The sequence below is a fragment of the Capra hircus genome, chromosome 8 (assembly GCF_001704415.2).
Source record: "Capra hircus breed San Clemente chromosome 8, ASM170441v1, whole genome shotgun sequence".
Classification (NCBI taxonomy): domain Eukaryota; kingdom Metazoa; phylum Chordata; class Mammalia; order Artiodactyla; family Bovidae; genus Capra; species Capra hircus.
In genome coordinates, this window is record NC_030815.1 from 53,055,320 (window position 1) to 53,083,057 (window position 27,738).

At 34.7% G+C, this 27,738-nt stretch overlaps 1 protein-coding gene across 3 annotated transcripts in view; it reads left to right on the top strand.

Annotated features, from left to right (window-relative positions):
- Window positions 1–27,738, top strand: part of VPS13A (vacuolar protein sorting 13 homolog A) — a 267,901-nt gene that overhangs the window by 37,752 nt on the left and 202,411 nt on the right. For 2 of the 3 annotated variants that reach the window (XM_005683796.3, XM_018052091.1), the window contains exons 4-17: window positions 1,613–1,708; window positions 1,985–2,086; window positions 6,148–6,257; window positions 6,984–7,043; window positions 8,832–8,891; window positions 9,095–9,175; window positions 12,479–12,536; window positions 19,328–19,455; window positions 19,634–19,740; window positions 21,249–21,420; window positions 21,907–21,969; window positions 23,222–23,351; window positions 24,593–24,687; window positions 25,042–25,184. In XM_005683796.3, the coding sequence (XP_005683853.1) occupies window positions 1,613–1,708; window positions 1,985–2,086; window positions 6,148–6,257; window positions 6,984–7,043; window positions 8,832–8,891; window positions 9,095–9,175; window positions 12,479–12,536; window positions 19,328–19,455; window positions 19,634–19,740; window positions 21,249–21,420; window positions 21,907–21,969; window positions 23,222–23,351; window positions 24,593–24,687; window positions 25,042–25,184 (1,405 nt within the window). Of the gene's footprint in view, window positions 1–1,612; window positions 1,709–1,984; window positions 2,087–6,147; window positions 6,258–6,983; window positions 7,044–8,831; window positions 8,892–9,094; window positions 9,176–12,478; window positions 12,537–19,327; window positions 19,456–19,633; window positions 19,741–21,248; window positions 21,421–21,906; window positions 21,970–23,221; window positions 23,352–24,592; window positions 24,688–25,041; window positions 25,185–27,738 lie in introns of those variants that run through there. The other variant, XM_018052090.1, reaches the window with a different exon arrangement.

Sequence of the window (27,738 nt, forward strand, 5' to 3'; positions counted from 1 at the left end):
AAGGCCTTCTCTGCATCTATTGAGATAATCATAAGGCTTTTATTTTTCAATTTGTTAATGTGGTGAGTTACATTGATTGATTTGTGGATATTGAAGAAGCCTTGCATCCCTGGGATAAAGCCCGCTTGGTCATGGTGTATGATCTTTTTAATGTGTTGTTGGATTCTGATTGTGTTTTTAAAACTGAGAAAGCTATTCTTCTTTTAGAAGTCAGGTAGTTTCTTTTTCTCTAAATTAGTATGAAGAAATCTTTTTCTTGATTTGGCATTTTTTAAAACATGGGTTTTTGGAGTTATATAATATAATATGTCTAAGTATGTATTATTGTTTTTCAGTTCCTAAGTTGTGTCTGACTCTTTGAGACTCCATGCACTGCAGCACAGGCTTCCCTGTTTTTCACTATCTCCTGGAGTTTGCTCAGATTTATGTCCACTGAGTCGTTGATACCATCTATCCATCTCTTCTCCTTTGCCTTCAATCTTTTCCAGCATCAGGGTCTTTTCCAATAAGTTGACTCTTCACATCAGGTAGCCAGAGTATTGGAACTTTAGCTTTAGCATCAGTCCTTCCAGTGAATATTCAGGACTGATTCCTTTAGGATTGACTGGTCCAGGCAGTCCAAGAGACTCTCAAGTCTTCTCCAGCACCAAAATTCAAAAGCATCAATTCTTGAGTGCTCAGACTTCTTTATGGTCCAACTCTCACATCTATACATGACTACTGGAAAAACCATAGCTTAGATTATATGGACCTTTGTTGGTAAAGTGATGTCTTTGGTTTTTAATACATTGTCTAGATTTGTCATAGCTTTCTTTCTAAGGAGTTAATGGAGCAATAATGTATTTAGTAAGTCTTTTCCTTCCCTGATCATAACAACTAGTTTTAAATCTAGAGATTCATACTTTCTAAAAAATTTTTTAAATATTAAAAACTACTGTAGAAGTTTTCTACATATACTAAATACATAAAATACATAAAACTAGAATTAATAGTGTAATGAGTCCTTTACATCATATTCTTTAGTTTAAGAAATCTAATGCTTTTAAAATACTTTCCTGTTGGGTTGTAGCAAAATATTTTTATTAGTTGAAATGATTTTCTAAAATTGCCCAGGATCCTTGATTATTACCATAGGAATTTATGAGTACATACACTTACGATAATCATCCTTATGTAAATATTGTATATATACAAATATGTACATATGTGTAAAATCTCTCTATATAAAATATATAAAGTTTGTAATCTACCTTTTTATAGTATAAGAAAAATATTTCTTAGAGATTTTGAGTAAGAATTGGTACAAATCAATCTTATTTTATCAAGGATTGTTGATTAACGGAAGGATAATACTGATATGTTTGTGGTACATATCACCACAATAGAGACTTGTAAATATTTAGAACATTTTTAAGTAAGTTTTCCAATAATACTAATACAAATAATTTCAAATCATCACTAAAAAACTTTTTTATTGTTGTAAAATAGCTTTCTATAAAGTTAATGAGCTCATAAGTCAAAGACTACTTTATCACCTTTAGTGTTTGATAGAAAACAGGCTGATAGTAAATCTAGATTGAAAGAATAATATTTTTTCTTTTTTTTCTTATAGGTACTCTTAATCTTATAATTCCATGGAAAAACCTTTATACCCAACCAGTTGAAGCTGTATTAGAAGATGTTTATTTACTCATAGTGCCTTCTTCTAGTAAGTCAAATTTTAAACATTGTTATTTCAATTACTCCTTTTTTTTAATGAGAAAAAATCTTTATATTTGATAATTATATTTGTTCAAATAATTTTGGTGAATTTTTTGAGCTTTTTAAATATTTAAATGTGTTATTTGGTAATATAAAATAAATTGGTTTTTACCCTCAATTTTTGCAAACTTTTAATTAGTGATTATTTTCCAGGATATTTTTTGGAATGACTGTATTTAAATTTAAGGTAATTAAGAGTCTTCCTTTTTTATACTTTCTGCAGGAATAAAATATGATCCTATAAAGGAAGAAAAACAGCTCTTTGAAGCAAAGCAACAGGAATTGAAAAGAATAGAAGAAGCAAAACGAAAAGTAGCTGATCAAGGTAAAGAAAACAATAAGAATGGTAATAAGAAAAGCAGGAAAGAGCTAAATATTTATTACATTACTATATTATTTTCTTCTGAGAGCACTGAGAATACTTTAAAAATATGATAGTCTTATTATAAGAATTTTAGTGTGATTTCTATGTTTTATCATGTTTTTAGAAATATTACCTTATAGAAATTTACCTTAGTGCAAATAATATTCTAGACTTATAAGGGTGAGGTTAGTTTTTAAGTATAGTAGTTAATTTCATGAAGTTGTTTTTTTTTTTTTTAACCTTTCTAGTCTTTTCCTTATTCCACTTTTATCAGTTCTTCACCTTTTGGAGATACTTAGTTTCTTGATATATTTCCAAATCTGTTTACCCTCTGGCGTCACATACATTCCTGTTCAGCTTAGACCAAATTGGTCCATTACTTTAGTCCCCTTGTTTTGTTAGTATTAGAGATGTCCTGCAGAAATCTAACCCCTTTCCACTTATTGCTGTTGATGATAATGGAGTAATGGTAGGAGTTCTTTATATAACCATCAACATCTGCACTCTTGTACTTTGACTCTTAAGTTTTCCTTCCAGTGAAGCTTTCTCTTTGACATGTAAATATGCCATAGCCTCTCTTATCTTTAAGTGTCAAGTCATGTTCCTATCCTTGTCCTCTGGTTAGCTTATGCTCCTCCATCCTTTGACAGCTAAGCATCTTAGAAGAGTTGTATGTGTACTGCTCAAAATGTCCTTGCCATTAACTTACTTTTTAAGTAAAAAAAAAGTGATAATAAATGACTTACCGGTTGACAAACAGGTAAAAAAAGGCATTAAAAAAAGATTTACCACAATTCCTGGCAGTACTTCTTAAATGTTTTCATTTGTATTGTCTTTCATCCATACCCTCATCCTCTTTTTAAAAAAAAAATTTTTGTTGTAGTGTTCATATAAAATTTGCCTTCTTAATTACTTTTAAGTAGTTCCGTGGTATTAAATACATTTATTGTATTGCATCCACTATCACCATCTCTCCCCATATCTCTTTTCATTTTGTAAAATTGAAACTTTACACTCGATAGACAATAACCCACCCATTCTTCCCCCCTTTACCCCCAGACCCAGGCAAAACTGCAATTTTGCTTTTTGTCTGTTTGATTTTGACTCTACTGAGTAATCATGCAAGTGGAATCATATAGTATTTGTGTTTTCTTCAGTGGTTTATTTCCCCATATGAAGAATATCTTCATAATGTCAGACAGGACTGAGTGACTTTACGTTCACTTTATGTCTTCAAGGTTTATCCATGTTGTAGCATTTGTCACAGTTTCCTTTTTAAGGCTGAATAAGATTCCATTGTGTGTCTGTGTGTAAAAATTAGTATTTTAGCATCTTTTTGTCTGCTTATTTACCATTCGCATATCATGGGAAGTCAGATCCCTAGTGTTGATTGGCAATAGCAGTTGGATGTGGGTCTTAACATTTATTACATAGACCTTTTACTTAGTATGTCCATTTTGGTATGATGGATTTCCTTGTACCTTCACATACATAGTCTCAGAGTCTGGAGCCTGTCAGTTTTATTGTCTCCAGAATAAACATTTGCTTCTTATGAGAGTGGGGAAAAGGATAATTGCTTGATCCTGTGGATTGGAAGAGGAAGGATACCTAAAAATCTAACTACTCAATATAAAGACTTTAAGCCAGTCCTTATATGATCACCTTCTTCCTCCACCTCTTTGCCATTTATATTTTCAGAGGATTCCAGTTCTTGAATCTTCCCAGGGTTCTTTTTTTAACTTATTTTGTATTTTATTGGCATCTCAATTTATGGGCATTTGAGATCAAATTTCTTCTTCTGTCATGTTGTATAAGGCCATCTGCTTTCTAGCTTCTGAATTTTTTAAGCTTTCTCTTATTCTTCTACACTCTTTTCTTTTGGTCTTAGAGATTTATCCATTTTTCCCCTTTACTTTTGCCTTCATGGGGTTTTACTGAGGAAGAGAAAAATAGATGCAAACTCACGTTTAATCAGAAGTGCCTCCTAGTTATACTTAAATCTAAAATATAAATAGCCATGCTTAAGATTCATCCATTATACCTGTTAGCAGATAGAATTTTGAACTCTTCAACAAAATAGTTTTGTTGCTTTTATGACTTGAATCTTGTCTACCTTTCCAGACTTTTACTGACCCCATCCCTTTCATATCTTCTCTGTTCTTTGTTCCAGCCATACTGGCCTATTTGTAGTTTACTGAATGTACCAACTACTCTGTGATCATATCTTATTTCCTGCATTATTCAATATACTTTTGAGAGTTGTCAGTGTTAGGAAGATAGTTCAGGCTATAAGGTATAGATGAGATTCTCTGCAGCAACAGTATAGAATGAGAAGAGAAACATTTCTAGAACTAAGCCCTAAAGAAAGCCAACATTTAAGGATCGTGTAGAGGAGGAAAACAGCAAAAAAAAAAAAAGACCAAGAAAGAGTGGTTAGGTAAGTATTATAATAGGAAATTTGGAGATTGCATTTCGATGGGAAAAGAGTGGCTTGGAAAGTGAAGAATATGTCAGATCCTGCTGATTTATCAGGTAAATTGAGGATTAACAAATAATCATTTTATTTATGACATGGAGGTCCTTGGTCACCTTAGAAATTGCTATTTCGATTTAGTGATGATTGCAGAGAGGAAGCTTCAGTTTCTTCATAGTTGTAAAGTGGTTTGCTAAGAGTAAAAAGAGCAGTGGAAGAATTGTTGGACCTTTGACGAGTACCAAGAGGAATTTTAAGATGGTTACTCTGGAGTGTGAACAAGTTGATTGGAGAAATGTAGTAAGATTGTTGGTTAGTTGAAGTTGGTAATGACTAACTTAAGGTAATTGCAGTCTGTTTTGTAGTACTTTTTCTTCTCCACTACTCACCTGGCAAGGCATACAAATGTTTATATAAAAAGTAGAGTTTGGATTTGTGTCGGCTTGGAACTTTATTGACAGAAGAAAAAGGAGAAAAAAAAGCACAAGAGTTTAAAGTGTTGGTGAAATAATGTATTAAGGAATCTGAGCTGGGTAAGGAAGCCTGAAAGAAACTAGTTGATAGGGAAAGAAAAATTTAGCATTTAATTGAATGACTAAATTTATAGAGCAGAGGATTTTATTAGGGAGTGGTGGGTTTCAGCATTTAAAATAAAAAACTCTCATCTTCAAAGAGTTTTTATTCTACTTCGGTTTATTAATTCTAAAGTCCTGTTCAGTATGTTCTTTCACTCATGCTCCCCTTTGATGCAAGTATGAGAATATCTTCATCAGCTTTTCTTTATCTGAGACTTTCTAGGTCAGCTGAATTAGGAAGTAGTAGGTCATTAGAGGAAAAGATAAATAAAAAGTGTATACAGGTGGAATAGGACTAGAAAAAGATCGCTTTCATTGGCATTTTTAAGTGGGGGCAAAAGTGTTAGTAATAAGTGGTTATCATCAGCATATTGAAAAAAATTAGGAATCTCAATTTTTTATTCTTTATATTTTCCTGGAAAGTATTGAAGAAGATTGTTTAATCTCATTTTGAAAAACGAAACAAATGAACATCTTTCATTTTTGCTTAAAAGGGGAGAGGGAGAGAATCTTATATCTTCCTATTTTGTGTTTATTAGAGAAGGAGCATATTCAGCTGTTTTATACTTCTATCCACAGACACCTTATGATGATAGTACAAATTTTAAGGGAGATTCTTTCTTTGCTGTTGTTTCTGATTCTTCTAATATGATCCTGTTATAATTCTTACCTAATAATCTTACTGTTTTTTATGTCCTTATGTACTCAGGTATACCTACAGAAATTATAAAATTTGATGCCAATACATTCTACATGTTTGTTAAGCTTTAGTTTGGACAAGAAAGTAGGTTTTGAAAATTGTATGTATTTAGTCACCCAGGAAAGTCTTTGGTATGTAAGATACTTAGAAAGGAGACTTAGTATTCTGATTACAGATTTCTTTCTTTAAGAAGGTAGCATTTCTTTTATTTCAATACAGATACTTATAGAATGTTTTTTTCATTCATATTAAAAATGAATATTTGCAATTATAGAAAAACAGCATGTGGAGAAACAGGATACTTTCACAGAAAAATTAATTACCCAGATCATAAAAAATCTTCAAGTGAAAATTTCCAACATCCATATTCGCTATGAAGATGATGTAAGTATTTTAATAGGTGATAACTTTTTATATTTATTTTGCTATTTATTGACACCTGCTCTGTAGTGGTCAGCATATGAGATGCTGGTAAGTGGAAGGATATAGAGCTGAACATGACACGATCCTTATTTTTTATACTTAGTTGTAATTTGCAGTCCTTAGTGCCTTGATTACACTTTTCTAAAATGTTCAAGCATCAGATAATGAAGGAAAATTTCTTTCTTATAATCACCTTTGGTAGATTCAGCAGTTACATGTTTTTAAAATACTTTATACTGTGTTTACTTCCTGGAAAAAGCAATGGTTTAGGAATCATCAGTTAGACTTAACTAATTGTTTGATTTCAAATAGATCATATATTGTCTCTCAAACACATCATCGTTGGCTTCTCACAGCTCTGTTGTGAGGGTCAGTCTCATTTGTAGTGAACTTCTTTTTTGTAGAATGAAAAAGAGTATTTTTTTGTTGAGTTGCTGAGTCATGTCTCTTTGTGATCCCATGGACTGTAGCAACATTATATTGATATATTATTATTGTACCACACTAATACATTGGTACTTTATATGTAGTTAAGAAAAATGTAGAAATAAAAATTATTTCAGAAACTAGGAAAATGTTTTTGAATGTTTGAAATAGCTTACTTACCAGAAAGTGAACTTTTTCTATAATATAAATTTTGTCCATCTACTAAAAATCTGAGTAAAATTTACTCTCCTTCCTCTTTAGGTCACAAATCGAGAAAACCCTCTGTCATTTGGTATTTCCCTTCAGAATCTCAGCATGCAGGTACTTTGTTTAAAAAAAATTTAACCATATTTAATTTTGTAGTATAGTTATTTAAATTACTAATAACTATTTAATGTATGCCAGCATCAGGAGTAGGTATCTATATAGAATTCATACAGGAGTGCATAGACTGGATTGAAACTGGGGGTAGGTAGTTTCATATTTAAAAAATAGTTGATACTCAAATTTAGTTTCATATGTGAGAGACTATTTGCCAATTATGATATTCCATACTTATTTTACTTTAAAAAATCCATTCTGAATTTTAAATGCATAAGTACAAAATAAAAGTAATGTTCATTTCAAAATCTTTGATTAGTTGTGGAAAGTATACAGAATCAAATCATTTCATCATCACTATTGCTAGTAATTGTGGCATACTTTCTTCCTGTTTAGTTTTTTAATTAAGAAACTTTAAAACTGTAGGGGAACATAAGAATTACGAGACACTTGTATCCAGAATGGATGATAGTTAAGTCTGTCATTTAGTTTAAATTTTAAATACTTTTAAAAAATAAGCTGTTATGAATAAAGTTTAAATTCCTTTTGTATTCTGCTCCACTCTTCTCTCCCACCCAAGAGGTAAACATCTTACATTTTTAAACTTTACACTGTATATCCATTAAAAATGTGTAGTATTTGGTAGATTTTTGAAAGTTCATGTAAATGTTACATGATTCTTCTCTCAGTTTCCTTTTTCGCTATACATTGTTTGTGATGTGTTTATTGCCACATGTAGTTTAATTGATTCAGTTCAACTGCTGTATAGTATTTCATTATATGCTTTTGTTTTTTATGTTCATTCAGTTTTTGTGTATGGTTTTTAAAATTTGGATCTACCTCAAACAGGAAAAGAGAAAAGTCAAGTGAAAAGTTATTCAATAAAGTTGGGTGAGGTAAACTGTCAAATGCTATTGTAACAGTGAAAAATAAGGTTGAAAAATTAGCCATTGGATTCGGCATTGTGAAGGTGCTTGGTAACAGTGTCAGCAGTGGTTTTCACCACTGGTTTTGGAGGTATTTGGAAACTTGTCCCCCAACCGAGCCATACTCAATTGCAAACTCAGGCTGAGACCTAGCTATTTTGTTTAAAAAACCCTCCAGGTCATCCTAATTGCGTGATAAAATTTGAGCCACCACTGTTCCAGTCCGTTTAGTTCTCTAGAAAAAATGAAAGCTATCTTTTAAATATAAGCATTTGATATCAATTTATTTCCCTCAGTGACTTCATTGCTTTTAAAGTGTATAATTTTGTCAGAATAGTTTATAATCCCTGTGTTATCTGACCCTAGGTGGGACACCTGATTTTATCTCTTTTCCCTGTTTTGAATATGTTCTTGGGCCATATTGGGCTACTTCAGTTCTTTGAATATACCATACATTCAGATATCTTCCTACCATGAATCATATTCCCTACAAATTTAGAATTAATAATTTCTATTAATGTGTCACTTAGTAGGTTAGGTATCACTTTCGCCATCACATACCTGAAATTGAGGCTCCTACTGTGGAGTCTCTAGTTACGGACTTTATTCTCCCAGAGTACTGCGTATTTAACTTCCATAATGGCATTTAACTGGTTTGTAATTTGCTTTCTAGTTTGTTTTTCACCAGGCAATGAGATTGTTGAATACAGAATGTTCAGTTAATATTCTTTGACTAAATGTTATGTTTTCAAGTACATTTTAATGGAAGATTGGTCTAGGGCAGGATAGATTCTGTTTATCACTCACTCTACCATTTCACATGCAAGTGACAGTTTTTACTGCTGCTTTTTTTCCTTTTCAGACAACTGATCAATACTGGATTCCATGTTTACATGATGAAACTGAGAAACTATTTCGTAAGGTAAAATAAACAAAAATTTTTTTGTCAGTCCATGGGCTTGACGAAAGATACTTTTAAGACAAGTGATAATACACAAATAAGGATTTTTGTCAATTGTGTTGACTGAAGTGTGATATGACCGATTAGTTGAGACTTCTGAAAAAGCATATGCTAAAGAATCTTCATTGAAAATGAGGCTTATAATAAATTTGATTTATTTTCAGTTAGTCCGATTGGATAACCTTTTTGCCTATTGGAATGTGAAGTCTCAGCTGTTTTATCTTAGTAATTATGATGAATCATTGGTAAGTAAATTTTTTTGGTACGTGCATATATATCTTTGGTATCATATTTTGCATAGTTTTATTCTTTGTCATTTATCTAACATACTGTAGATAATATGTTAGTGGTCCTTTTTTTCCTAGGCAAAAATCCATTAACATTTCCAGCAGTAGGTGAATATATGTACATAGACATATATAAACATATCTTTTTGGTATAACTGATATGAAACATTTGTTATGTGTGTAACATAATGTTTTGATATTTGTATATATTGCAAAATGATCAACACAATAAGTCTAGTTAATATCCATCACCATATGTAATTATACAGTTTTTCTTGTGATGAGAACTTGGAAGATTTACTCATAACAACTTTCAAATATGCGACACAGTATTATTAATGATAGTCACCATGCTGTATATTACATCTCCATGAGTTAATAAATAGTTATTTTATAAACGAAAGTTTGGACCTTTAGACTCCCTTTGTCAATGTTTTTCCCATCCTGTCAGTACCTCCCTCCACCACTTCCTGCAACCACCGATCTGTTCTCTATATTTTTTTTTCTTGTAAATTCCACATAAAAGCGAGATAGTACAGTGTTTGTTTTTCTCTCTTTGAGCTATTTCAGTTAGCGTAATGCCCTCAAGATCCATTTGTGTTGTCCCAGTGGAAAGATTTCACTTTTTTTTTATGGCTGAGTGATATTCCACAGTGTGTCTGTGTGTGTGTGGATATAAAACATTTTCTTCATTCACTCTTGATAGATATTTATGTTGTTTCCATATCTTGGCTATTATAAATAATGCTGCAGTGAACATGGAGTGCAGATATGCTTTCAAGTTAGTATGTTTATTTTCTTCTCAGAAGTGGAGCTGTTGGTTTATATGATAGTTCTGTTTTTAATTTTTTGAGGTCCTTCCATATTGTCCATAGGATCTGCACCAATTTGTGTCCCACCAACAGAGCAGAAGGGTTTTTTTTTCCTTCACATTTTCACCAACATTTATGATTTTTTTTGTTTTTGATAATAGCTATTCTAACAAGCGTAGGGTGATATTTCATTGTGGTTTTAGTTTACATTTCTCTAATGATTAGGAATGATGAGCATCTTTCCATATATCTGTTAGCCATCTGTATTTCTAGTTTGAAATATTTAATTGGGTTGTTTGAGTTTTTTTGCTTTTGAGTTATATGGGTTCATTATATATTTCAGATATTAGCTCCTTATCAGATATAATATTTTCATATATTTTCTTTCATTCATAGGTTCCCTTTTCATGTATTTGATAGTTTTCTTTGCTGTGAAAAAGCTGTTAATTTGATGTAGTCGGTTTGTTTATTTTTGCTTTTGTTGCTTTTGCTGTCAAATCTAAAAATTCATTGCTAAAACTGATGTCAGGGAGCTTACCCACCTATTTTCTTACGGAGTTTTTATGGTTTCAAGCCTTATGTTCAAGTCTTTAATCCATTTTGAGTTATTTTCATTTACCATGTAAGGTAGTCAGATTTCATTCTTTCTCAAATAGCTGTCAAGTTTTCTCAAACTATTTATTGAAGAGACTGGCCTTTTCCCATTGTATGTTCTTGACTCCTTGGTCATAAGCTATAACTGACCATGTATGTTGTTGTTCATTTGCTAAGTTGTGTCTGACTCTTTGCAACCCCATGTACTGCAGCATGTCAGGCTTTCCTGCCTTTCAGTATATCCCAGACTTTGCTCAAACTCACATCTGTTGAATTGGTGATGCCTTCCAACCATCTCATCCTCTCTCACTCACTCCTCCTCCTGCGCTCAATCTTTCCCAGCATCAGGATCTTTTCTAATGAGTCAGCTTGTCACATCAGGTGACCAAAGTATTGAAGCTTCAACTTCAGCATCAGTCCTTCCAATGAATATTCAGGGTTGATTTCCTTTAGGATTGACTGGTTTGATCTCCTTGCTGTCCAAGGGACGCTCAGGAGTCTTTTCCAGCACCACAGTTAGAAACCATCAATTCTTTAGCTCTCAGCCTTCCTTATGGTCCACCTCTCACAACTGTACATTGTGTACAACTGGGAAAACCATAGCTTTGATTATATGGACCTTTGTTGGCAAAGTGAGGTCTCTGCTTTTTAATATGCTGCCTAGGTTTGTCATGACTTTTCTTCCAAGGAACAAGCGTCTTTTAATTTCATGGCTGCAGTCACCATCTGCAGTGATTTTTGGACCATATATGCATGGGTTTATTTCTGAGTTGTCTGTTCTAGTCTGTTGATCTGTGTGTGTGTCTGTGTGACAGATACTAATACTGTTAGCTTTGTAATATAGTTAGATATTAGGGAAGATGACAACTCCAGCTTCGTTCTTTCTCAGGATTGCTTTGGCTATTTGGGTTCTTTTGTGGTTCCATATGAATTTTAATTGTGTTTTTTCTATTTCTGTGAGAAATGCTGTTGGTTATTTTGGTGGAGATTGCAACATATCTGCAGATTGCTTTAGGTAATATGAATCTTTTAACAATATTACTTATTCTAATTCATGAGCATGGAGTATCTTTCCATTAGTTAGTGTCCTTTTTATTTTTGTTCCTCAGTGCCTTATCGTTTTCAGGGTACAAGCCTTTTACCTCCATGGTGAAGTGTATTCTTACATTGTAATGCGATTGTAAATGGGATTGTTATTTTTCCTTTCTAATAGTTTGTTATTAGTGTACAGAAATACCACAGATTTCTGTATATTGATTTTTCTATCCTGCAACTTTAACTCATTTATTATTAGTTTTAGCAGTTTTTGGTGAGACTTCAGGGTTTTCTATATATTATTATGTCATCTGCAAATAGTGAAAGTTTTACTTCTTCCTTTCCAACTTGTATGCTTTATTTCTTTTTCTTACCTAATTTCTCTGGGTAGGACTTCTAATACTGTGTCAAATAAAAGTGCTGAAAGTGAGTGTCTTTGTCTTGTTCCTGATCTTAGAAGATAAGCCTTCAGCTTTTCACCCTTGAGTATGATGATAGTTGTGGGCTTATCGTCTATGACCTTCATTATATTGAGATATGTTACTTTTGTACCCACTTTGTTTTGTCTTAAAGAGATGGTGAATTTTATGACATTTTGTGTATGTGCTTGTATACAAATATATATGAATACATTCCTATCTTAGTAATTTCTAGAGCCTTCTTACATAACAGTAGTTTGATGAAATAGTGTTTAGTCACTTTAATATTTTCTTAGCTATACTCTCCTAAGTTTGAGTTACTTTTTAAAATTGTTTTTAAACATTTTTGCATATACTAGTATTAGCATGAATATAAGTAATATCAATTTGACTTTTAATAGAGCAGACTGAGGAGTGGCATTGTTGATGAAAATATTGTTCCAGACGGTTATGATTTTGGTAAGTAAATTTCATAAGATAAATGTACAATTAAAGTAATCAGTATAAATTTGAAATGAATATTGTTGATGTCACTGTGGTATTTCATGTTAATTTTCTCATAAAATTAAATGTATTTCTAATATATACACAAAAGCAAAATACTTTGCTGTATCATGTGTGTTGATGATTCTCAAATCTATCAGTTTAATTTTGAGTTATTTCTCTTTTACCCTACTGTCAATTCTGGCTATTTCATTCAGAGTCTGATGAAGAGACAGGAAGCACATAGTAATTTGAGAAGGGAAAGTATTTATGAAGAATTACTGAATATAAGAGGGGATTAGAGTAACAAGGGATTGGCTGACAAAGTTTAAAGAGAACGCTAAGGAATGCAAGAATGGTATAGGGTTGGCCAAAACATTGGTTTGAATTTTTCTGTAGCATCTTACAGAAAGATCTGAGTGAACTTTTTGACCATCCCAATAGCTAGAAGAAACAGCCTTTACCCTAGGACTTAGGTGGAGTGCCCAAAGAAGTGTGTCTCCTTTAACACTGAGATCTAGAACTTGTTGGAGAGGGGATCGCTGTGGGTCACTGACTGGCAGGAAAGTCCCTGATGCCCTATGGGTAAAACTTGTAAATTACCCTGAAGGAATTTTTGGGAAATTGACCCACTAGGAAGTCTTGTGGAGAGTTGTCTCCAGAAGGCACTCCATTCTAAAACCTCCTGAGCAATGTGTTGAGAGAATTTGCTGGCTCTTAGGTGGTTCTGTGTGCTGCAGGAGTCTAGTGCTGAAGATATCTGTTTTGCTGCAGGACCTGGACATTGGAGAAGCCGTTTTCTTTAAGAGCTATGTATAGGAGAACCATGGCACAGCAAGAGTCTGCTGAATGAGCACAGTAGTACCACAAAGCAAAACTCCTTCCCCCCTGCAGTATCTCGCCCATGTCCTCTTGGTTCATTTGAGTCGCACAGTTGTGTACGACTCTGCAACCCCATGAACTGCAGCACGCCAGGCCTCCCTGTCCATCACCATCTCCCAGAGTTCACCCAAACTCGTGTCCATCGAGTTGGTGATGCCATTCAGACATCTCATCCTCTGTCCCCTACTCCTCCTGCCCCCAATCCCTCCCAGCATCAGAGTCTTTTCCAATGAGTCAACTCTTCAAATGAGGTGGCCAAAGTATTGGAGTTTCAGCTTTAGCATAAATCCTTCCAAAGAACACCCAGGACTGGTCTCCTTTACAATGGACTGGTTGGATCTCCCTGCAGTCCAAGGGACTCTCAAGAGTCTTCTCCAACACCACAGTTCAAAAGCATCACTTCTTCAGCGCTCAGCCTTCTTCACAATCCAACTCTCGCATCCATACATGACCACCGGAAAAACCATAGCCTTGACTAGACGGACCTTTGTTGGCAAAGTAATGTCTCTGCTTTTGAATATGCTATCTAGGTTGGTCATAACTTTCCTTTCAAGGAGTAAGTGTCTTTTAATTTCATGGCTTTAGTCACCATCTGCAGTGATTTTGGAGCCCCCAAAAATAAAGTCTGACACTGTTTCCACTGTTTCCCCACCTATTTGCCATGAAGTGATGGGACCAGATGCCATGATCTTCGTTTTCTGAATGTTGAGCTTTAAGCCAACTTTTTCACTTTCATCAAGAGGCTTTTTAGTTCCTCTTCACTTTCTGCCGTAAGAGTGGTATCATCTGCATATCTGAGGTTATTGATATTTCTCCTGGCAATCTGATTCCAGCTTGTGCTTCATCCAGCCCAACATTTCTCATGATGTACTCTGCATAGAAGTTAAATAAGCAGGGTGACAATATACAGCCTTGATGTACTCCTTTTCCTATTTGGAACCAGTCTGTTGTTCCATGTCCAGTTCGAACTGTTGCTTCCTGACCTGCATACAGAGTTCTCAAGAGGCTGGTCAGGTGCTCTGGTATTCCCTTTTCTTTCTGAATTTTGCACAGTTTATTGTGATCTACACAGTCAAAGGCTTTGGCATAGTCAATAAATCAGAAATAGATGTTTTTCTGGAACTCTCTTGCTTTTTCCATGATCGAGTGGAAGTTGGCAATTTGATCTCTGGTTCCTCTGCCTTTTCTCAAACCAGCTTGAACATCAGGAAGTTCATGGTTCACGTATTGCTGAAGCCTGGCTTGGAGAATTTTGAGCATTACTTTACTAGCATGTGAGATGAGTGCAATTGTGCGGTAGTTTGAGCATTCTTTGGCATTGCCTTTCTTTGGAATTGAAATGAAAACTGACCTTTTCCAGTGCTGTGGCCACTGCTGAGTTTTCCAAATTTGCTGGCATATTGAGTGCAGCACTTTCACAGCATCATCTTTTAGGATTCAAAATAGCTCAACTGGAATTCCATCACCTCCACTAGCTTTGTTTGTAGTGATGCTTTTTAAGGCCCACTTGATTTCACATTCCAAGATGTCTGGCTCTAGGTGAGTGATCATACCATCGTGATTATCTGGGTTCTCTACTGACAAGCATTAATGTTATGCTGACTGGTAAAGAAAAAAAATATTTAAAGGACTGGCTAACAAAAAGTAAAGCAAACTCTAAAGAATGAGCCTGGTAGTCTGGGGTTCAGAGCAGGTAGGGAAGGGTAATCTGGAGGTTATAGCAATAAATTGATAAGTGACACACTGGAGGGGAAAGGATGAATGAAAGATTTCTTTTTGTTTTTTTTTTTTTTTTAATATAATGGGAAAGATAGTAGCTTGTTAATAGGCTAAGATTGGGATGATCCTTAGAACATGGAAAGTAAGAGAGTGAAGTGTGATTATTTATGTGTTGATGCGAGTGAAAGAAGGTAGAATTGTGGTTTGCCACAGAGAGGAGCATGGTCAGTTTGTTTATATGATAGATTTCAGTTATAAGAGAGAAGTCCTGATGTTGGGTGCACAAATAAATATGATGATTGGAGTTAATGGGATTTATTTTTTCTTCTGAACTCTTTCTTTTTTTTTAAATTCAGTCATTAGAGGTTTTTGGAGGGAGGAGGAACTATGAAATCTCCATGTAGGTGACTGAGAGAATGCTGGCAAGAGCAATGTTAGCAAAGTGTGGTTCAGATTAGCAGCGTTAGTATCACTTGGAACCATGTTAGAAATATAAATTCTTGGGCCCATTCCAGACATGCTTAATCAGAGCCTCTGAGGGTGAGGCTCAGCAATCTGTCTTCAACAAGCTGTCCTGGTGATTCTGAGGAGTGCTACAGTTTGAGAACCACTGGGCCAGAGTAGGGGTTGGCTAACTTTCTTTTTGCAAAGGGCCATGTAGTAGACATACATTTTACATGTCATAAATATATAGTTTGTCACATGTTTTTCTGTCTTTTAAACAATACTTTAAAAGTGTAAAAATTATTTTTAGCTCACTTGCTAAAACAGACTGTGGTATGGATTTGGCATATCCTTGGACTGAAAGAATGTTGTGTGATCAGTCAGACATATTAAGTGTCTACTTGAGATAATGTGAAGTCAAGTGGGCCTTAGAAAGCATCACTACGAACAAAGCTAGTGGAGGTGATAGAATTCCAGTTGAGCTCTTTCAAATCCAGAAAGGTGATGCTGTGAAAGTGTTGCACTCAAGATGCCAGCAAATTTGGAAAACTCAGCAGTGGCCACAGGACTGGAAAAGGTCAGTTTTCATTCTAATCCCAAAGAAAGGCAAGGCCAAAGAATGCTCAAACTACCGCACAATTGTACTTATCTCACATGCTAGTGAAGTAATGCTCAAAATTCTCCAAGCCAGGCTTCAGCAATACGTGAACCATGAACTTCCTGATGTTCAAGCTGGTTTGAGAAAAGGCAGAGGAACCAGAGATCAAATTGCCAACTTCCACTGGATCATGGAAAAAGCAAGAGAGTTCCAGAAAAACATCTATTTCTGCTTTATTGACTATGCCAAAGCCTTTGACTGTGTAGATCACAATAAACTGTGCAAAATTCAGAAAGAAAAGGGAATACCAGAGCACCTGACCTGCCTCTTGAGAACTCTGTATGCAGGTCAGGAAGCAACAGTTCGAACTGGACATGGAACAACAGACTGGTTCCAAATAGGAAAAGGAGTACGTCAAGGCTGTATATTGTCACCCTGCTTATTTAACTTATATGCAGAGTACATCATGAGAAATGCTGGACTGGAAGAAACACAAGCTGGAATCAAGATTGTCGGGAGAAATATCAATAACCTCAGATATGTAGATGACACCACCCTTATGGCAGAAAGTGAAGAGGAACTAAAAAGCCTCTTGATGAAAGTGAAAGAGGAGAGTGAAAAAGTTGGCTTAAAGCTCAACATTCAGAAAACGAAGATCATGGCATCTGGTCCCATCACTTCATGGGAAATAGATGGGCAAACAGTGGAAACAGTGTCAGACTTTATTTTTGGGGGCTCCAAAATCACTGCAGATGGTGACTGCAGCCATGAATTAAAAGACGCTCACTCCTTGGAAGAAAAGTTATGACCAACCTAGATAGCCTATTCAAAAGCAGAAACATTACTTTGCCAACAAAGGTCCGTCTAGTCAAGGCTATGGTTTTTCCAGTGGTCATGTGTGGATGGGAGAGTTGGACTGTGAAGAAGCCTGAGCGCCGAAGAATTGATACATTTGAACTGTGGTGTTGGAGAAGACTCTTGAGAGTCCCTTGGACTGCAACGAGATCCAATCCAGCCCTGGGATTTCTTTGGAAGGAATGATGCTAAAGCTGAAACTCCAGTACTTTGGCCACCTCATGCTAAGAGTTGACTCATTGGAAAAGACTCTGATGCTGGGAGGAATTGGGGGCAGGAGGAGAAGGGGACGACCGAGGATGAGATGGCTGGGTGGCGTCACTGACTCGATGGACGTGAGTCTGAGTGAAGTCCGGAAGTGGTGATGGACAGGGAGGCCTGGCATGCAGCGATTCATGGGGTCGCAAAGGGTTGGACACAACTGAGCGACTGAACTGAACTGAACTGAGATTTATGACATTAATGTGAGACCAGTCAGTTTGATTTTGTTTTTTTCTCAGTCACACAATGGTCGTTGCCTTAAGCCTTGATGGTTTGGTATTGGATTACTAGACGTGGTATTAGTAGAATTGGATGTTTGAAACTGACTTTATTGAGAGGTTGAGGATACTGGAGTGATTAAGTGTAGTGGGTGAGGTGAGCACAAAAGAATTTAAGGAACTGAGAGAGTATGGTACTGGAACAATCACTTGTATATTTAAATCACTCAGAAATTCTAGTTGTCAGGAGCCAGTCTGAGAAAGATGGGAGAGAGTGTAGCTCAGGGATGGATTATTACAACCAGAGAGGGTATAGTGGGTGGTATAGTTTTCTATGTAACGAAAATTAAAGCTGGGGGAGAAGAATAGGTTTACTTTTCAAATACTGATAGTATTGCTTTAACATATACTTTTTTAAGCTTTCTATTTTAATATTCTTCTACTTAGGTGCATGGAAATTTTTCTCATTTGTAACTGTATAGTATTCTGTTGTATAGATGTGAAAGTGAAAGTGAAGTCACTCAGTCGGATCTGACTCTGCGGCCCCATGGACTGTAGCCTACCAGGCTCCTCGGTCCATGGAATTTTCCAGGCAAGAGTACTGGAGTGGGTTGCCATTTCGTTCTCCAGGGGATCTTCCCAACCCAGGGATCGAATCCGGGTCTCCCGCATTGCAGGCAGATTGTTTATCATCTGAGCCACCAGTTGTATAGATGTACCATAGCAAATTTAACTGGTCTCCTATTGATTAATATGTTTTTGTTCAATTCAAATTAAAAGTATTTTTAAATTCAGTGCTGTGCTTTAGGGATGGTTAAAACAAGAGGAATATATTATTTTTATATACACATTAACTTATAATTTAGTAGTTCATCTTTTTCTAGATTCTGCTATTACTAGTGTCCCTCTGCATTATTCTTATACTTTTTGGTGCTAAATGTAAAGGATTAAAAGGAATCTTAAATTATGGATTGAGCCAAGAATGTTATCCTGGACAAATTCTCATCTCTCTTCTCATTTTTCAAGTTAAAAATGGGAAACAGATGGATACAGAGACACTGGCCTGAAATCCAGGAATTAAGTTACATAATGAAAGTCAGAGAAGGCGATGGCACCCTACTCCAGTACTCTCGCCTGGAAAATACCATGGACGGAGGAGCCTGGTGGGCTGCAGTCCATGGGATCACTAAGAGTCCAACACGACTGAGCGACTTCACTTTCACTTTTCCCTTTCATGCAATGGAGAAGGAAATGGCAACCCACTTCAGTGTTCTTGCCTGGAGAATCCCAGGGACGGGGTAGCCTGATTGGCTGCCATCTATGGGGTCGCACAGAGTCAGACACAACTGAAGCGACGCAGCAGCAGCAGCAGTGAAAGTCAGTGGTTAAATAAAATATTTTTCCCCTTAGCATTTCTGATGTGCATTCATTCCTTGAAACTATGCTTTCATTAGAACTGTCTTGTTGGACTGTTTTGCCTTTTAGAGTGTGTTCCTGCTTCTTAGGGTTATTATTATTATTTTTTTTTTTTTGAGGAGGAGTTCAGTTAGCTTGCAAACACAATTGTACTTATTGTACTTGCAAAAGCAATATGGGTTATAGATAAAGGTAAAAGACTCCTTAAGACTAAGTGATAATTCATCTGATCAAGTTATAGCAGTATGGAAATCTGGAAACTGGAAAGGGTATAGAAGAAATGAAAATGAGCATTTTCAGCTTGATTCCTCTAGCACTTTGCGACTTGGAAAAAGAACTCAATATAATTTTTAAAAATTTGTGTTATTTTTCAGTATTTCGCCCCATATCTGCTAATGCCAAACTTCAGATGAATCGCAGATCGGATTTTGACTTTTCTGCCCCCAAAATAGACCTGGATGTTGAGTTACATGACATAACAATTGAACTTAATAAACCACAGGTGATTTTTTAAATGAAATTTTAAATTGTAGGTTATAGTTTGATAAAAGCAGAGCTAAGATTTTAAATGTTAAGATTCATAATGGTATATAATAAACATTACCTTAAATAAGTTAGTAATTTAATTTTTATCTTTGACAATTAAAAAATCTTAAAGATTTAATTTTTTCATTCTTCAGTATTTCAGTTTTATGGAACTTCTTGAATCGGTTGATATGATGACACAAAATCTACCATACAGGAAATTCAAACCTGATGTACCTCTTCGTTACCATGCCAAAGAATGGTAATGTGCTTTAAATTTTTAAAATTGAAGTATAATACCATAATGATTGGATATTTGTACATACTGAGAAAGGATCTCCACAATAAGTCATTAACGTCCAATACTACACAGTTAGCAAAGTATTTTTCTTGTTATAAGAACTTTAAATATCTGCTCTCTTAGCAACTTTCAAATATGCCATACAGTATTATTAGCTGTAGTCAACATGCTGTACATTATATGCCCATAACTTATTTATATTATAACTGGAAGTTTTTTGGACCCGCTTCACCCATTTTGCCCATCCCCCACCCACTCCTTTTGTCTCTCACCAGTCTATTCTCTGTATCTATGAGCTCATTAAAAAAACAACAACTTTATATAAGTGAATGTACAGTAGTTGTCTTTCTCTCACTTATTTCGCTTAGCATAATGCCCATCATTGTTCATTCATGTTGTAACAAATGCCAAGATTTTATTTCCATTTTTATGGCTAAATAACATTTGTGTATGTGTGTGTGTGTTTGTATGTGTATACTTTATCCTTTCGTCCATCTATGGACAGTTGGTTGTTTCCATATCTTGGCTCTTGTAAACAGTGCTGCAGTGAACATGCGGTTGCGTATATCTTTTTGAGTTAGTGTTTTCATTTTCTTCACATAAATACCCAGAAGTGCAATTGCTCAGTGAAATTTTTTTTTAGCACATTATTTATTGCCCAGGGAATTTTTGCAGATACTAATGTCTGTGGCATTAATATGTCTACAGTTGTATTAAAAAATGACAGCATAAAAGTGAATTTCTTAACTTTTAAGAATTTTAAGATACTCTCTTTAAAGGCTGATACAAGCTATATTATGATACTTGGCCTGAAGCACTTTAGTGGCTTTTGCTTATTACACTAGTAAAATTGACTTATTTATTATTAATCCTTTATTATTATAAAGGATTCTTTATAATGAATTTACAACTGGAAATACTAGCATTCTGTTAATTTACTGTATTTTTGGAATTACTGAAAAAACATATCCCAGTTTCTTTTTCAACCATGTCTTTTTTTACTTTTCAAACTTTGGTATCAGAGCACTTTACCTGTTATAAATCTGAAAAAGTTATGGGAGTCTGTAAAGTGCAACCCTTTTTTAAAATTCAGAAGTAGTCTTATTTTTTTAGTTATTAAGGTCTTAACCTAGTTTTTCAAAGTTGCAGTTACTTTTTCAATTGACTATTTTAACTACTATTCAGGTGGCTAAAGGGCTAGTTGCCAATTAATACTTTAATAGTTTTTTGGTAGAACTGTGTTATAACAAAATTCTGTAATTTTGCTTATTTTCATTTAGGAAAAAGATAAGACTAAATATTGTGTTCTTAATTGCTAATAGGGTTGGTAAGAAGCAAGTGCTAGATAATATTTTCACATTCTCTGTATTATGTATGTTGTTAGAACAGAAGTGATATCAGTTATATTTCATACTGTTGGTTTGAGGGTGTTTTTAAGGGGAGAGTTTTTGTTTTTATTTTTTAACTAGGTGGGCTTATGCTATACTTGGCATTCTTGAAGTAAACATTCGCCCCCACTTACGGATGTGGTCCTGGAAGCATATTAGAGAACATAGGCAAAATATGAAGCAATATAAAGAACTGTATAAAAAAAAGCTAATAAGTAAGAAGCCATCTGGTGAACTTCTTAACTCTTTGGAGGTTAGTATTATAAAAATTTATTGAATATTTTGTAATACTTAAGTCCTCAGTCTTTAGTGATTAACACTTCCTACTTATTTGTTCTAATTTTGATTGGTCATTCTCTGTCTCTTTTACTTAGACTTTTTCATACTCCTTAACTTCAGTTGGATGATAAAAACTCTGGTGATCATTTGGAATTTGAGATTCTTCTCAATCTGGAGAGATTTGGTTTTATGAAAATAGTAACTTGAAGCCTCACATTATTATGACATTTATAAACTTCAGAATCCTAGAAAGTATTTGCTACATTGATTCCAGTCTTCTCCATGTTGGTTTCAAAGCCAAATTTCCAAGCTGACATACACAAGCATTGCTTCTCAGAATTTAAGAGAAATATCATATTGATGGATGACTTGTTTTCAATTTCCTATATTTTCTTTAGTGTAGCATATATGAAAATTGTCTATATAAAGTTATGTAAACACATTTTATTTATATTTTTAGGAGTTGGAAAAGACTTTGGATGTATTTAATATAACTATAGTAAGACAACAGGCCGAAGTTGAGGTAATTCCAGATTGTCTTTCAATTAGTAAAATAAATCTATAATTTATATAGAATTTATTGGTATTGTGCTGTATTATACTGTTTCCTAAAAGGGGTTCAAATTTGCTTATTTGTATTATAAGAATAATGGCAGAAAGTGAAGAGGAACTAAAGAACTTCTTGATGAGGGTGAAAGACAGTGAAAAAGCTGGCTTGAAACTCAGCATTCAAAAGACTAAAACCATGGCATCCAGTCCCATCACTTCATGGCAAATAGACAGGGAAAAAGTGGAAACTGTGGAAAATTTTATTTTCTTTGGCTCCAAAATCACCAGTGATGTTGACTGCAGCTACAAAATTAAAAGACACTTGCACTTTGGAAGTAAAGCTATGACAAACCTAGACAGCGTATTAAAAACCAGAGACATTAAGTTCTGCTGACAAAGGTTCATATAGTCAGAGCTGTGGTTTTCCCAGTAGTCATGTATGGATGTGAGAGTTGGACCGTAAAGAAGACTGAGCACCAGATAACTGATGCTTTTGCAATGTGGTGCTGGAAAAGACTCTTGAAAGAGTCCCTTGGAGAGCAAGGAGCTCAAACCAGTCAATCCTAAAGGAAATCAACCCTGAATATTCATTGGAAGGACTGATGCTAAAACTCCAATACTTTGGCCACCTGATGTGGAGAGCCAACTCATTGGAAAACACCCTGATTGATGCTGGGAAAGACTGAGAGCTGGAGGAGAAAGGGGGCGAGAAAGGATGAGATGTTTGGATGGCATCACTGACTCAGTGAACAAGAATTTGAGCAAACTCTAGGATAATAGTGAAGGACAGACAGGGAAGGCTGGCACGCTGCAGTCCATGGGGTCACAGAGTCAGACATGACTTAGTGTCTGAACAAAAACACCATATTACAAGAAAATTTGATATATTCTTTTGCCACATCTATTTAAACCATCTATTTGCCACATCTATTCAAGACAGTTTCAGTGGGGGAAAAAATTCTTTCTCAGTGATTGGGCTTAAAGGTGAAAAGCCAATTCCCGCCCCCAACACCCGCCATTATTATTGCTTGTAAGACCATGTGCTAAGTACCAGATAATTCTAAATTCTGATATTTGGCCAATGTTACCGTTACTATATTTTATTGTCAGTATGATTGTTGTTTATACTTATCCACTAAAGTAGATAAGTTTTGGAAATATCCTGTTTCTTTGAATTGCTAAATAAAGGATAATTTGTCATTTATTTGAAAATTAATTTATTTTAGGTAAAGAAAGCTGGATACAGGATTTTCAGAGAAGGAACAGAAGAGTCAGAGAGTAATAAAGGATGGTTTAGCTGGATGTGGAATTGGTCAGAATCGCACAGTAAACAGCAACTAGATATTAAACCTGGAAGTACGTTCATTTCATTTTACAGTAGTGCAGTTAATCATCAAACTGTGGTAGTGTAGCTAACCATCAGGGCTTCCTTGGTGGCTCAGAGGTTAAAGGGTTTGCGTGGAATGCGGGAGACCCAGGTTTGATCCCTGGGTCTGGAAGATCCCTTGGAGAAGGAAATGGCAAACCACTCCAGTACTCTTGCCTGGAGAATCCCACGGAGGGAGAATCCCATGGAGGGAGGAGCCAAGTGTTCTCTTTCGTTAAGTAGACATTGAAAGTATGTATACATATGATAAGTAATTCTTACTATAAGTAAAATTACTAATAAAATTTTAAATGTATGTCAAATAAAAATCAAAAAATTTTTAATATCTTACTAATGCTTTCAGAAGAGCATTATGTCTAGAAGACTTAGTAACTGTGTATAGCACAGTTATAAATAAAAGTTTCAAAGAGTATGATCCTGCTGCTGCTAAGTTGCTTCAGTTGTGTCCGACTTTGTGTGACCCCATAGATGGCAGCCCACCAGGCTCCCCTGTCCCTGGGATTCTCCAGGCAGGAACACTGGAGTGGGTTGCCATTTCCTTCTCCAATGCATGAAAGGGAAAAGTGAAAGTGAAGTCGCTCAGTCGTGTTGGACTCTTAGTGATCCCATGGACTGCAGCCCACCAGGCTCCTCCGTCCATGGGATTTTCCAGGCAAGAGTACTGGAGTGGGGTGCCATTGCCTTCTCCAGGTCAAAAGAGTATAAACCACTGTAAATTTTCATTGAAATTATTTCTTGGAAAGATTTTTACTTCCCAACCAAATGCTTAACATCATAACTTTGGAGGCTTAGGGGCTTAGGTTTATATCCTGGATATATCATTTATTAGCAATATGACCCTGGCAAATTTAAGCTCTCTAAAACTCAATTTTACCAACTTTAAAATGGGTAGGCATGATATTAATACTTCGTATTTTGTATGCTACTTATGTTGACTAGCATAATGCCATTAAGTACCTAATATGGGTAGCTATTTTGTGTGCTTAATACAAACATTTAGGAATTTATATTGCTAAATTAATATATTTAGTCATTTATATTTTTAAAAAATAAACCTAAAATTGCCAATGCCATCTTGGCATTCGTGAATATAATTTCTTAAAGGTATTATAGAAAAGAGTAAAATTTACATTATTAAAAGCAGCTAAATTTGGATTTGGTTTTATCTTGTTACCAGTTAATAACATAAAACATTCTTTATGATTTGTAGGTCTTGAAGAAATATTGACACCTAAAGAAAAAAGTTTGCTGTATGAAGCAATTGGCTATAGTGAAACAGCAGTTGATCCAACCTTACCAAAAACAGTAAAAATGTTTTGTTGCCTTATACCTGAGTATTTATTGATAGATTCGCCTAATTTTAATCCTTTCAGAAATACATGTTACTGACTTGTTCTGTGATCTTACTTTGAGTCTGTAAATATTGCATTTATTTGAGTTTCCATAGTAGGAATAAAATTTTTAGTGTTATGTGGCTGTAAAAAATTTTTTATGTTATGTTTAATTTTAGTTTATGTTTTGTTTTAGTATTATGTGGTGATCCTTAAATATGTAAAGGTTGTTTTTAATGTATTTTTCTGATTTTTGAAAAGAATAAATTGTATAAATAGTATTATAGATATATAATTTTTTTTCATTTTCTTCCTCTTTATATTCTAGTTTGAAGCAATGAAGTTTTTTGTTCACTTGAAAAGTATGTCTATCATTCTAAGAGAACAACAACAAAAACCTGAACTGCTAGATATTGTAGTGGAAGAATTTAGTACTTTGATTGTGCAAAGACCAGGAGCACAAGCAGTTAAGTAAGTATTAATTTATTTTCTTTTATCTATATGAAAAAAATTCATTGTAAGGCTGAAATGTAGATTAGAGTCATATGGTATTTTTTAAAGAATACTTTGGTTTAATTTATTCTTTTGTATTTTTAGGAACTTGGTGTTTTTCATTAATACATATATTTTGTGATTATTAAAATAGCACATCTTTAATAGAAAACTTTATGCAGAGGAAACATGAAGGACATTAAAGAATAATACAAAAATGTGAGCAATCACACTATTCAAGAAGAAATAGCATTACCAATTTTGTTTTTATCTAGGAATGTCTTTATTTTACCTGTTTTAAAATTGCTTTATTGAGTTATAATTCATGTACTATACAATTCATCCATTAAATTGTATAATTTACTTTTTGTCACATTGTAATGAATATAAAATTCACATTGGTTTATTCAGCATTGTACAATAATTATCATTACCTAATTTCAGAACATTTTGACACCCCAAAAAGGAAATGCTAATACCCATTAGCAGTTATTCCCCATTGCTCCTTCTTTCCAGTGTAAAATTGGTAAAAGCTAATTTACTTTCTGTTTCTAAGAATTTGTTTGTTTAGGGTATTTCATATTAATTGAATCATATAATACATGGTCTTTTCTGTCAAGCTTCTTTTACTTAGCATGATATTTTCAAGGTTCATCCATGGTATAGCATGAATTGGTACTTCCTCTTTTATTGCCTAATATTTCATTATATGAATGTATCACATTTTGTTTGCCTTTTCATCAGATGATGGATATTTGGTTTGTATCCACTTTTGGCTGTTATGAATAATGCTGCTGTGAATATTAACGAGCAGTATTAACGAGCAACCCACTCCAGTGTTCTTGCCTGGAGAATCCCAGGGACAGGGCTGCCTGGTGGGCTGCCGACTATGGGGTCGCACAGAGTTGGACACGACTGAAGTGACTTAGCAGAATGAATGTAAAGTGGTGTCTCACTGTACCACTTTTGACTTGCACTTCCCTGATGGCTAATGCTGTTGAGCATCTTTTCATGTGTATTGGCTGTTTCTGTATAGTTATTTTTAGAACTATTAAATTCTTTTGCCCATTTTTTCTCTTTTATTTTTTAAAAAACGTACATTGAAGTATAGTCGATTTACAATGTTGTGTTCATTTCTGCTGTACAGCAAAGTGACTCAGCTGTCAGTTCAGTTCAGTCGCTCAGTCATGTCTGACTCTTTGCGTCCCCATGAATCGCAGCACGCCAGGCCTCCCTGTCCATCACCAACTACATAATATATATATGTATATATATTCTTTCTCATATTCTTTTCTACTGTGGCTTGTCATAGTATACTATATATAGTTACCTGTGCCATATAGTAGGGTCCTCTTTTTTATCCATTCTCTATGTAATAGTTTGCATCTACTAATCCTAAACTCCCAATCCACCTCTCCCCCTCAACAACTGCAAGTTCGAGTCTATTTCTATTTCGTAGACAAGTTCGTCTGTGTCATATTTTAGATTCCACATGTGTGATATCATATGGTACTTGTCTTTTCCTGAGTTACCTCTTTTAGCATGATAATCTTTAGGTCCGTCCATGTTGACATCTGGCATATGACATTGTCTGTTTTTTTATGTCTGAGTAGTATTCCATCATATTCCATTGTATATATGTACCACATCTTCTTTATCCAGTCATCTGTTTGATAGGTTGTTTCCATGTCTTGGCTGTTGTAAGCAGTGTATTGAACATTGAGGTATGTGTATCTTTTCAAATTACAGCTTTTTCTGGATGTATGCCCAGGAGTGGGATTGCAGGATCATATGGCAACTCCACTTTTAGTTTTTCGAGGAATCTCCATCTTGTTTTCCATAGTGGCTGTCCAATCTACATTCCCACCAACACTGTAGGAGGACTCTGTTTTCTCCTCATACTTTTCAGCATTAGTTATTTGTAGATTTTCAGTGATGGCCACTCTGACCAGTGTGAGGTGGTACCTTATTGTAGTTTGGATTTGTGTTTCTCTAATAATTAGTGTTGTTACACATTGCTTCACGTGCTATTGGTCATCTGTATGTCTGTTTTTGGAGAAATGTCTATTTAGATCTTCTGCCCTTTTTTTTTTTAAATTTTTATTTTTACTTTATTTTACTTTACAGTACTGTATTGGTTTTGCCATACATTGACATGAATCTGCCACAGGTGTACATGAGTTCCCAATCAATGTCTATTTAGATCTTCTGCCCATTTTTTAATTGGATTTTTATGTTCTTGGTATTACTGAGTTTTATTAGCTGTTGTATAGTTTGGAAATGAAGCCCTTGTCATTCACATCTTTGGAAATGTTTTCTCCCAGTCCTAGTTATCTTCTTGCTCTTTTATGTTTTCCTTTGCTGTACAAAAGCTTCTAAATTTGATTGGGTCCCATTTGTGTATTTTACTTTTATTTGTATTGCCTTGGGAGATTGACCTAAGAAAACATTGGTATGTTTTATATAAGAGAATGTTTTGCCTATATCTCTTCTAGGACTGTAATGGTGTCAAATCTTATGTTTAAGTCTTTAA